At 38.5% G+C, this 12,262-nt stretch overlaps 2 protein-coding genes across 2 annotated transcripts; both read left to right on the forward strand.

Moving 5' to 3' along the window:
* The first annotated feature begins 12 nt into the window (after window positions 1-12).
* On the forward strand, window positions 13-4,554 carry ctsh (cathepsin H). Its single transcript, XM_086071013.1, has 12 exons — window positions 13-213; window positions 361-392; window positions 672-777; window positions 857-927; window positions 996-1,100; window positions 1,434-1,520; window positions 2,126-2,181; window positions 2,300-2,381; window positions 2,445-2,513; window positions 2,839-2,945; window positions 3,745-3,873; window positions 3,970-4,554. The coding sequence occupies exons 1-12, from the start codon at window positions 135-137 to the stop codon at window positions 4,043-4,045; spliced, it is 999 nt and encodes a 332-aa protein (XP_085927139.1). The 5' UTR covers window positions 13-134; the 3' UTR covers window positions 4,046-4,554.
* Window positions 4,555-5,450: 896 nt separating this feature from the next.
* Window positions 5,451-12,146, forward strand: wdr76 (WD repeat domain 76). The gene is made up of 15 exons (XM_086071060.1): window positions 5,451-5,640; window positions 6,106-6,234; window positions 6,659-6,739; window positions 6,819-6,905; window positions 7,755-7,816; window positions 7,944-8,061; window positions 8,129-8,221; window positions 9,171-9,211; window positions 9,297-9,450; window positions 9,553-9,711; window positions 9,811-9,926; window positions 10,007-10,105; window positions 10,183-10,335; window positions 10,413-10,466; window positions 11,655-12,146. Exons 1-15 carry the CDS (start codon window positions 5,602-5,604, stop codon window positions 11,908-11,910), a joined length of 1,641 nt encoding a protein of 546 aa, XP_085927186.1. The 5' UTR covers window positions 5,451-5,601; the 3' UTR covers window positions 11,911-12,146.
* The last annotated feature ends 116 nt before the right edge of the window (window positions 12,147-12,262 follow it).

Below are 12,262 nucleotides of genomic sequence, written 5' to 3' on the forward strand. Positions count from 1 at the left end.
GAGTTTTGTGTTTCTCACATTGAAGTATGCTACGAGGGGGGAGGTCAAAGGGAGGGTTTGTTCAAGGGTGGAAAAGAAAAGAAGCCATGGTCATGTGATGCTCGCAAAGCTTCGAGGAGTCTGTGAGGGAGATCATGGCGCTCACGCTGGTAACCTTGTTTATCACCACCATGTTTACATTTGCTTATTTACAGCCACTAACATTACTGGAAGGTAAGTTGTCAAATTGAATTCTTTATTTTTTTTTTCAATTTTCAATTTATTTTAAAAACCTTTACAGGACAGTTAGTGCATGCAGTATTTACTCATGTATTGAGGTAAATTACAATTAACTAACATATTCCTTTATTGTTCCATCAGAGGAGTATCAATTCAAACAGTGGATGTCACATGTACGTATCATGCATACAGTACTGTGCAAAAGTCCAAATCTACCACTGGATTATTACTGTAACTAGTACAATGTCACATGCACATTAATGGTGCCAGTTTTGTTATTTATCTAATATCCATCCATCCATTTTGTGAACCTCATATGTTCATAAAAAAAAAAACTGCAGTAGTGGTAACCTTTTGCACAATACTGTCAATATTACACCATGTACAGAATTGACACTTTGCCTTATGAATTGTTCTTTATAGCTATTTTGTATCCTTTTTAAATCGCGCAGCATAACAAAGTGTATGACACGGAGGAGTACTTCCGTCGCCTCCACATCTTCGCAGAGAACAAGAAGATAGTTGATCGCCACAATGCTAAGACTCATTCCTTCACAAGTACTGTTCATTAAAACTGGAAGATTGGGTAAAATTACACGACATTCTCAAATGAAGTTTGTCTTTATTACCATTGTAGTGGGCTTGAACCAGTTCTCAGACATGACATTTGAAGAGTTCAAGAAATTCTTCCTCCTGCAAGAGCTGCAGGTATGCTCCACTTCAGACTCACAAAGATTTGAAGTTAAATAACATTATGAGATTGTGGTGTGTTGCAGAACTGTTCGGCCACTAAGGGCAATCATGTCAGCAGGAGTGGACCTTACCCTAAATCTGTTGATTGGAGGGCTAAAGGCAATTTTGTAACACCAGTAAAGAACCAGGTAGCCTCCTAACAGCACAGATGTGAATGTCAAGCTGCAGCAGCTTCAGAAAAAAACAATGAAAAATACATCTTCAAACATGATACAGACAATAATGTAACTTTAGATATAGCTTCAATTGGAATTTTAGTTCTAAAAACAAAATCTCCCAAATATCTACGTGATAATGTGCTGTGGTCTGATGAGACCAGGGTTGAACTTTTTGTCCATAATTCCAATATGACTCACGGTTGCATATGAACTCTTAAATATTTATTTCTAAAACAACAACAATTATCTTTTCTTATTGGATGATAATCTTTTTCTACAAACGTCATTTTGCTCTTTGTTGAGGGTCACTGTGGAAGCTGTTGGACGTTCTCTGCGACAGGATGTTTGGAGTCAGTGAACGCCATTGCCACTGGAAAGCTGATATCACTGGTAAAACCTTTTCATGAGAAATTCTTCACCTGTTTTTCTACATTTGTCACTTTGTAACATGCTATTATTGTCGCTTTTATTTCTATCCTCATATAAATCTTTTCATTGTTATATTAGCTATTAACTAATTTGAACTATTATTAATAGACTTGTTTTGTACCTGTCTGTATTAGTGGTCAATTTATTAAAAAAAAAAAATATATATATAATAATAAAAAGAACTATTCATGCCCATGGAGCCATTGCCAAGACTGCAGTATTATCAAATATGACATTTTAAGCTTATAGGCCAACTCCAGGAGAAAAAAAATCCCAAAACAAAACATTCCAGTATGGAAAGAAGCCGAGTGCATCTGGCCAGGAAAAGTATCAATACACAACATTGTCATTTTAACTACGGACAAAATTAGAATTAAGGGAGCTAATCTAACATTCAAGACTTCATCTCAATTTCTTGTTTCTGCAGCTTTGGTCTGTCATGGACAATGGCTTAAAATTCAGGTTTCTCCCAGATACATCTACAGACCAATTCTATGTGACATTGCCGTGAAAGCTGATAAAGCTCTGTAATATGGAGATGAGTAACGGCTGTGTTCTTGTTTCAGTCGGAGCAGCAGCTGATTGACTGTGCACGGGGCTTCAACAATCAAGGATGCATGGGGTAGTTATTATTATTATTATTATTATTATTATTATTTATTTATCTTTTACTGAAAATGAATTGTCATGATCATCATCCAAGTGTGCGGATGACACTTTTGACACTCCATTTGTTTCAGTGGGCTTCCCAGCCAGGCGTTTGAGTACATTAAGTACAACAAGGGTCTCATGACAGAGGAAGACTATCCCTATAAAGGCTATGTACGATCATCATTTTTTTTATTATGATTTTCAATTATTAACCTTTGTGTCGTTATACCTCAGGATGACACCTGCCACTTCCACCCAGCGCTCGCTGCAGTTTTCGTCCACGATGTCGTCAACATTACGAGTGTGAGTACAATGGGCACACAAATACTACAGGACATATAAAGTATGTTTAAAAAAAAAACACACAATTTCTTTAGGTTAAATTTGAATATTTTTGACAGTTCTACATTTCTTTGTATTTTATTTTATTTGTTTGTTTATTTTACAAAATACAGCACTGTTTTCTTTATTAAAACACAATTGAAAAAGGGTGTCAGTTTTTTGGCATTTTAATTTATGGTTTTTTTTCAAATTACCAGTAGTTTATATTTGAATCAATTTAGTCAGGGGCTTGTTGAGGGGACAAATAAAACTCATAAAGCACCACTGACCGTATGTCTGTCTGCAGTATGACGAGCAGGCCATGGAGGACGCCGTGGCCCGGCTCAACCCTGTGACTTTTGGCTTTGAGGTGATGGACGACTTCATGCACTATAAAGATGGTGTTTACACCAGGTGAGACGCCACATTCAGGTGCCCTGACACAATCTGTCGCAATCCAAATACTGGGAAAGTCATATATTTTCGTGTTGACTATGTCTTGTGTATGTGTTATTGTGGTTGTAGTTTGAGTTTGTAAATATTGATAGCCTATGCAAATGTAATAAAAGTGATGAAAAATGAGGGACAATTCGGCCTTGACAAAGATAATAATGCTGAGTTTTGATTGAGAGGGATATAAATTTATCAATATGTTTATTATTGTGGTTGTTTTGGTCAGTAGGCCTTTTGGTCCCGATTATTACTAAGGATTTGCATCCATGTATTTTTATTAATTATGGTTACATTCACATATAGGCATTTTTCTTCATGTTTTTGAGCCATATAGCTTTCATAAAATAACTATAACTCTTAAATCACATATTGAATATTTTTGTTTGTTTTGTTTTTATAATCGAGTGTGGTGGCATATAAAAGCACTATAAATGTTGTCATTGATCCATCCAGGATAGAAATTATGGAAAGGGATTTGAATTACAAAGGCGCTCTCACTTTTACCAATAAAAACATAGTGTTACTGATATTTAGACTTTATTATTATTGAAGAATTTTCTTTTCAATGTAGATTCATGTAGAAATGTAAGAGCAATTTGCATTGCACAGTCTTGTCACATGAGCATGTAATGTTTCCATGCCTCATTTGCTAGAGTACTGCTATACGGGCTCCTCATTTCACACGGCTAACTTAGCAAAAATGTATTCCATTATTGCACCCCTGCATGAAGTTATATTGAAGTTGTTACTGTCTTTGAAGCACTCTTTGTAGGAACACGGCCTACTCGGTCAATCACGCCGTGTTGGCTGTGGGCTACGGAGTTGATGACGTTGCGATGCCATATTGGATCGTGAAGAACTCATGGGGTGTCTCCTGGGGAATGGATGGGTAAGTAATATAGTTCAGCCCCATTCTTTGTTGTTGTTGGTTTTTTTTGCCACAGGTCTGCATATTGCCATTGTTTTATTTATTTTTATCCCTCAGATATTTTCTTATCGAGCGAGGAAAGAACATGTGTGGACTGGCAGCTTGTGCTTCCTACCCACTTCCTTTGGTCTGAGAAATAACATGCAGGACTTTCTGTTCATAAACATGGCAAAGAAATAATCAAATATGGATCATGTGACAAAAGCGAGAAAAGAGTCACAAGGTCTTGGATATGCATTGGTGAAGAATGGATTATGAACATAAAACAGCATGAAACACTCTGGTTTTGTTGTCTAACAGGCCTGCCACCATGACAAACCCATGTGTATGGGAGTCCACATCTGTAACGCAAAATATGTTGCTCTCAAATCACCATGTAATGTGACTTTCTGCATTACTGGTGTCATGGATGTATTCTATTGCAGTGCTAGTTTTTTTTTCTTCCATTTTTCCCAGAAAGTACACAAAACACTTTTCCATTGGTCCATTTCACATGACAAGAATGGACATAGCAAATCTTCCTTTTAACATTGTGAAGCCAGCTTGTATTGAGTTAGTGCAAAGCTCTCAAGCGAGTAGCTTTAAATAACAAAACGGTCCGATATGCCTGTTTTTTGCAAATAAATATATATTTTTGAGAGACCTCTGAACTCTTGCTTTAGTTGCCTGCTTTCCTGCACTGGTGTCCATCTTATGTCTGCATAACACTATGACAAATCCCTCAAATGTGACAAAAATAAATAATACAAAGCCAATAATTATAGAAATATACTAACATAGATTGATTTATAGATATTAATAACTGAATTTCCCTGGATCAAAATGTTTTGTTTTTTGTTTTTTGAATTACATGAGGTCAGTATTGATTTGACTGAAGTTTGTTCACTCATTAGCAGCCATTTCCATACATAACCTATTAACCCTGCATTGGTACTACTGTACTGTAATGTCTAAGGGCTAGAAATTAATGAGCCTTAAAAAAAAATGTCAATAAATGAAAGCTGAAAAAAATAGGTAGACTAATCAAAACTCTCACAAAACAAAAGTGAAATGTATTACAACTTTTGGAATGTGTTAAACATTTAGATTTTTCTTTTGATGACAATTTTATTATTTTATTTTAATAATTTGTCCATGTACATATATTTGTTTACAAGATAAATAATGTGTAAGTTATTTTGCAATGAAATCTTGCCTTGAAGAAAGAATTTATATATTGGGCATATTGAAATAATACTTATTTCAGAAGTTATTTTCAATGGGATAATATTTAGGAATCAATGTAAATTAGTTGTTCATTTAGTTTATTTACATAATTTTTCAAGACCGTATTACAATATTTTTACAACAATATAAAATTCATTTCTTTCTTTCACTGTCATCTGACGACAGAACACACGCGTTCGCTGAAGCGACATGCGGAAGTGATGCTAAATTTCTAGACCGTCCATTGGCTATCGACAGCAAAAGCGCCGTCCTTTATTTATGACAACATCATTAAATTGACCAATGAGCTGCCGGAATTCCGTTTCACAACACTGCACGGCGAGCTCGTTACACAACGTAGAGGCGCCAACTCTAAGGCGCTTCAACAATTACGAAACTAGACTTCCAGCTAAGGTACGTGGAGCGGCCAGTGTTCTACTGAAAATTTATCCGTTTGTTTTTTGAAGTTCCAACAAACACTTTATGGAGACGGGACGTTTCAAGCGCGACGCTGTCGATAAGGTAACGGTTGTTTGGCGGTTAGTTTCAATGACTGCTTCTGTTTCGAGTGTTTCTTTTCTGCTTGTCGTCCGCTTTGACTTATGATGAATGTACAGTATACGCTAAAGAACAATTGGTTCTTTAGTAAAACGTAAAACTTTTACGTTTACCACACAAATTTCATATTCAGAAATACAGACTGATATAATTTAAAGTAAACAAAATAAATAAACACTTGTTGTTTCACACATAACTAAATATTGTACTTATAACTCACAAAAGACTATAGAAAGAAGATGAAAACCTCCCACACTATAGAGAACAATGTAAAAAAAAAATATATTTAAATGCAAATTTGATAAGTGATGTATGAAGGTTTTGTTTAATTATTATTAAAACTATTGTTTATTAGATACTGTTCGGTACTATTTCGGTGTTGACATGAGTAAAAGCTGTTTTTAAGTGATGCTGTTGTTAACCTGGCAGGTAGTGACGCCAGTCCAGATGGAAGGAATCAGGAGATCATCTCGAACCGCCCTGGCACTCAAGCGCCTTCGATACTCTCCTCCTCTTCCTCCTCCTCTTCCTCCTGCTACTCCACGACGCAGAAGAAAGGTGAGACTCCATTAACATGACCTGCTACAACCAGGATTGAGGAAGCTAAAAGCCAGAGTTTTTCAGCACAAGTCTTGTACTGTATTGGATCTCATTGTATTGCGGAGGGCTGCATCTTGGGGTAGTGCTTATTGGTTATGTCCGCCTCACAGTCCAGTACCGGATTTGAATCTGTGCTTACTGCTGCTCAGGCTCTCTAAAAGATGAAGCTACTCTGTCTCTATCAATAGAATAGATGATAAGAAGGTAGGAAGCATGCCTTAAAAATGTACTTGTATTGAGCTCTTGTCAGGTTTCCCATTCTCTTTTGTGAATCAACACCATTTCTATGTTAATTTCTGAGACTGGCTTTAAGTAAATGTAACATGCTGGCCAGGCATCATCTAAAGTGACATTCTTACATTTTTCCCCTCAACATGTTTAGGAGCACAACATAGAAAACAAACCGCATAAAGAAAAGGAGGCCTCTTCAACTACGGAAAATAGTGACACAGAGGTCACAAATGTAAGTAATAGTGCAAACGGATTCAAAGTGTATACAACTTTTCCACAATATCAATATCAATGTCATTTGTTTGTCACAGGGTGCAGGACTCTCAGCGTATGAACTGGAGCGTCTGGAGAACATCAGGCAGAATCAAGCTTTCCTCTCTTCTATCAATCTTTTTCAGGTAGCTCAGCACATGGTATATCTGACAATCATCTGGATTTTTGCAGAAAAGTCAATTGATTAACAACACCAGATGCTCGAAAAACCCGCGTCACTGAGCGGCGAAGGCTTGCGAGTGTTTGTGAAGGTAGCGAATGCTGATTTTTCATCAGGGCTCGTTCAAGGTTGCAAACGGACACAGACGTTCACCAGATGTTCACAACATAACATGTTCAAGAAATTTTGAACTTGCCCAAAATTTATTGTCGACAAGAAAAACTGTTATTTCTCTCTCCAAAAAAAAAAGAAAAAACGTTATGATGGGAACAAAACGTCACCCAGAAAAGCAGTTTCTTCTACTTTACAGTATATGGAAAGTAGAAACTGCTTTTCTGGGTCAGGTTTACATTTTGTTCCCAATGTAACACAGAAGTGACCTGTCTGCACATCAATGAAAAGACTGCCACCTGTTTATCTCCATTCTTAAATGAAAGATTCTCAAATAGGGCTGCAGTTTTTTTTTTGTTTAAGAATCGAGTAGCCATTAATTGAGTAATTTAATAAAATTTTATTTTGCAATATTTCACAATGTACTTGTGCATTGCAGTTATTTTTCCCCCACTTTTTTTTTTGTCCACTTGGGGTCACCATCATCAAGTTGTACTGTGGTCTGTGATTCAGTGTGTGTTTGGCGGTAAAAGGCGAGTCTTGGCCTGGTAAGTGACATGGGTGTCAGTAAATGAGAGTGTACGATTGGCTGCTTAGCCATCCTGCGTGTTGTGTGACTCGGCACCTTTAATTGTCTACAATAATTTAAAAAGTACATTTCCCTAATATGTCCTGTTTTCATCCTTCATCTTTTTCCCTGAAGGCATCCAAGGACTTGAAGCCATCGTCAGCAAAACGACAGGCATCGGGGAAGGGTCTGACAAGGTGCGACTGCTGACTCGGCTGTTCTCTGCGTGTTATATCTTCTCTTCATGATTTGCTACTTGATTCAGTTTCAAACCAACACATTTTGAGCACATGTTGACTCTGCAATGATCTTCTGTGGTGGCAGGTCACTGGCAATAGTAAAAGAAGTCCTCCCACCTCGAAAGTCCCTTCGTCTCCAAAACAAACAAGCAGAGTTCTTCACTCTTCCCCTCGAACCAAGAGAATCAGATGTCCTAATACAGGTAGTGCCGCAAAAAATGCCTCTTGTGCTGTATGTACTTCTGTTTATCAGTTCTAATCCTTTTCCAGCCCAAGAAGCCTGCAGGGCCGCTTCCAATGGAACCTGTCAACATGGCCGAAGGAAGCCAGCTACCACCTGAATTTTTCCAACTCTACTCAGAGGTAAAGACTCAAAATATAGGTTGCAAAGATGTGGACATTTTTCAGTAAATTACTGGAAAGTTTCCAGATTGCAAACTTTCCATGGGAATTTGGTGTAATTTTATGGAAAGACATTCAAGCATGAAGATAACAGTTAGCTTTGTCATAAACAGTCCATACATGTAAATTAAATGGCCACATGTAAGACGTTCGTCTTCATCTCACTCAGCTATATATACTACATTGTATTAGATGCAAAAAGTTGTTTACGAATAGTGTTGTTCCGATACAGGTATCGGGAGAGGCCTTGGTACTGCAGTAGCCCTTTCAGACCCGCAATTTTTCTGCTGGGCAAAATTTTGTTCCTTTTTTTGCTGATTTTGACAAATTTTCCACATAAGAACAACATGGAATTTTTTTTTGGGGGGGGGTATCTCATGTTTTTAGTTGTTATAGTGGACGGCAGGATAATATGGCTGTAATGTGTTGTATATGCAACATTTTTAACATGAACATCATGCAAATTAACTTGCGATTGGCTCTTAACTAACCAATCACAATCATGAACCAGAAGTGTTGACATCATCCAAATTATGCTTTGTATTGGTTTAGACGCGCATATATGTCATGTCCACTGGGACTATCTATCGGTCTGAAGGTAAAAACTTGCATCGGCAAGAACTAACAAGTAGCATGCCGATACTATTATTTCCGACGCTAATATAGGACTTTGGATGCAGCATCTTGTGCCTTGCTTATCTTCACTGCATGCCAAGATATCCTATTGGCCCTTGAATGCTCTGAAACAATGTCAGGACAGCTTTTCCATGTTGAAAAAACAAAACTAGGTATCGGTGCAAAACTGGGTATCGGAATCGGTATCAGGGCCAAGAAAACAGTATCTGAACAACACTTTACGAATTAATTTGAAATAAAGAACAGTCGGTGAATTTAATTTTTATCTTTTCAGGTCTCTTCAAATGAAAAAGGAGTGAAAGTCGTTTTGAAAGAGTACGTGTAACTTTTCTTTCTTTTTTTTGCTCTTGTAATTCCAAAATGGCCACACAAATGCTGAGAAGTGAATTCTTTGTTGAAGGTACTGCTCTTCGCTGACGAAGATGAGGACAAGTGAAGAGCAGGTGGTCAAAGTTGTGAAATCGCGCATTTTCTCAGCAGCCTTCCACCCTGCTACCACTCGCCTGCTAATGGCCGCCGGTGACAAGTACGGGAACGTGGCCCTCTGGAGTGTGGTGGGTTTTCTTTATAATACTTCATTGTGTCTGTAATGTGATTGCTTGTTTGTGTTTTTGACCAAAGTGTGCTTTTCTCTTCCTCTGTGGTTCCTCCCTCAGGGCAGTAACTGGGGCGACGACGGTGTTCTCCTTTTCGAGCCCCACACTCGCCCCGTGGGCTGCTTGGCCTTCTCCAAGGCGCACCCCGCTCAGCTGCTGAGTCTCAGCTATGATGGGTCTTTGCGCTGCATGGATGTGGAGAAGGGGGCCTTTGATGACGTGAGTTGTGTTATAGTCCTGCTAAGCTGCAATAACCTCTGAAAAGAATCATCTCCATGTAAAATGTCAGCATTCATCAAACGTTTGCGTGCACTGTAGGTATACAACATTGAAGATGGCCTGAAAACCTTTGACTTCCTGTCACATGACTGTTCGACACTAGTGGTCGGGGACTGGTATGGAAATGTCGCCGTTGTGGACCGGCGTACCCCAGGGTAGTGTATCGTTCTCTGCCGTATTCTGCTGTGTGCGCTGTGGTGCTCATTCATGAATAAACATTCTTGCGGCTGAGCAGAACTTCACACGAGTCCCTCCACTCGCTGGACCCCAAGGTTTTGCGCTGTGTCAGTGTTCACCCGCTACAACAACAATACTTTGCCGTGTCCGAGAGCAGGTGTGGATGGTCGACGTAATACTTTGTTTACGTTCGTCATTGGCTTTGAGTGCACTAATCAAGTGATTGATCCTCAGAGTGGTGAGTATTTATGACGTGCGGCATTTGAAGAAGGCAAGAAGTCAAGCGGTCTGCCAGCTCCAGGGTCACTCGTTAAGCATATCCAGTTGCTACTTCTCTCCATGCACAGGCAACCGAGTGGTCACTTCTTGTATGGACAACTTTATAAGGTCAGCACATTCTTCCTTCCTGCTTTTAAGTGCGAACAGCTTTTCTCACGTCTTTTTATTTTTTTATGGGTGAACAGAGTGTATGACACGTCCACCATGATGGCCGAAGCCCCCCTGCTGACATCCATCAGGTACCTTTTACAGAGCAGGGTTAAACAACCATTACTCGGTAATGGCCATCCGTACTGTTGTTCATTTCTTAGATTTATATTTATGGCCTTGAAGTGTTTTTCATTCAAATCTTTACTGAAATGACGACTTAAACTGGCGCAAATGCAGTAGTGAAAGACTGCTGCTCGTTTCGAGTCGACTTTGTTTTGTATTCGGGTCACCGCCGCAGGAATAGAATTCTGACTTAAACCGAGGACCGCAATTTTTATCTAAGAGGACTCTGAAGACAAGAAAATAAGAATGGAGAATTAACACTGCAGTGCAAAGTACACCTCTAAGGCACATGGTAAGATAGCATATGTGTTTATATTTTTACTTTCTTGCATGTATCCTCACATATTAAAAAGTTGGCGGACCAGATACTAGCACTGCCAGTGGAAAAGCTTGTGAGTTGAGCTGTGTTATAGATACAGTGTAGTGCAAAGAGGCCATAACATTACTTTTATCCATTTGTCTATTGGAATCAGTTATTATAGTTTTGGAAATTTTCGTTATAGTTAATTTTTATTTAGTTTTGAGTTTGTTTTTTAAATTTTGTTAGTTTAAGTATTAGTTATAAAAAAAAAGTGAAATACTTGTTTGCAAGGCTTAATAAATACCATGGTAAAATGAAAAAGTAACGCACTTCTTACCTAGCGTTTGCGTTTCAGCTGAATTAAGCCATTGGAGCCAAAAGTCAAGCACGTAAAATTGTCGCTTAGAAGTGACGTCATCTGAAGGTGCTTTTCTATTGGCTGCTGGTAGATGACGTCACTTCTGTGCGGCACACTTTCAAACGTGTTTATTCCAGTTAATATCAAAATAAATATACTTGAATCACATTTTAAATCAACCCCAAAGTCTCATGTATTGTATTAATTACCAAATATGAAAACTATGGACATTTTCAGTCATTTTTGTTAGTTTTGTATATGTAAAATGTAATTTTTTTTTTTTTTTTAGCATTTTCGTTTTTATTTTAACAAAAATGTTTTTGGAATTTTTGTTATTTTGTTAATTTTAGTCAACTAAAATAACCTTGATTGGAATGCATGGAGAACATCTAAATATGCCTGGAATTATGCATTGTGGTGCTTTTCTAGCTTCGATACTTTTTGTAACCTTGTCAAACTTGAGTGGTGGAAACAATTTCTCCTTTCCATTCGCAGCCATGACATGAGGACGGGCCGCTGGCTGTCCAAACTGTCAGCAGTGTGGGACCCTAAGCAGGAGGACTGCCTTTTGGTAGGCAGCTTGTCAAGGCCTCGCAGGGTGCATGTGTTCCATGAGAGCGGTCGCCTCCTGCACACGTTCAAAGACGCGGAGAACCTCAGCACGGTGCTGTCCGTCACGGCCTTCCACCCCACTCGAAACGCCATCCTGGGCGGTAACTCGTCCGGACGCCTGCACGTCTTCTCAGATTGACACTCCTGCCACTCCAGGTTGCCTTTGGGGTTTCAGCAATGACAATGGTGGCAATAGTTCAAAGATAAATAAGAGTTTTAAAAAAAATGTTACGTTCAGCAGAACCCTAACGCTAGTACTGTTTTGTGTTCTTTTTGTGTCTGTCTGAATTTTGTGTAAGTGCAAACTGCTGTTTATTTTTGTGATGGGCTGCATGTACATGGTTGAAGTTTTTCTAATGAATTTATAACAATTAACAGTTGTCATTGGCGTTCATTTTCCCGTAACAGCCTCAAGATGGCAGTGTCATGTTTCCTTGGCACAACTGCATCTGCTCAATCATGAGCTGGTTCAAAATTTTCAAAGATACTGC

Source organism: Leptonotus elevatus, chromosome 3 (genome assembly GCF_054856555.1).
Source record: "Leptonotus elevatus isolate MCC_2025b chromosome 3, RoL_Lele_1.0, whole genome shotgun sequence".
Classification (NCBI taxonomy): domain Eukaryota; kingdom Metazoa; phylum Chordata; class Actinopteri; order Syngnathiformes; family Syngnathidae; genus Leptonotus; species Leptonotus elevatus.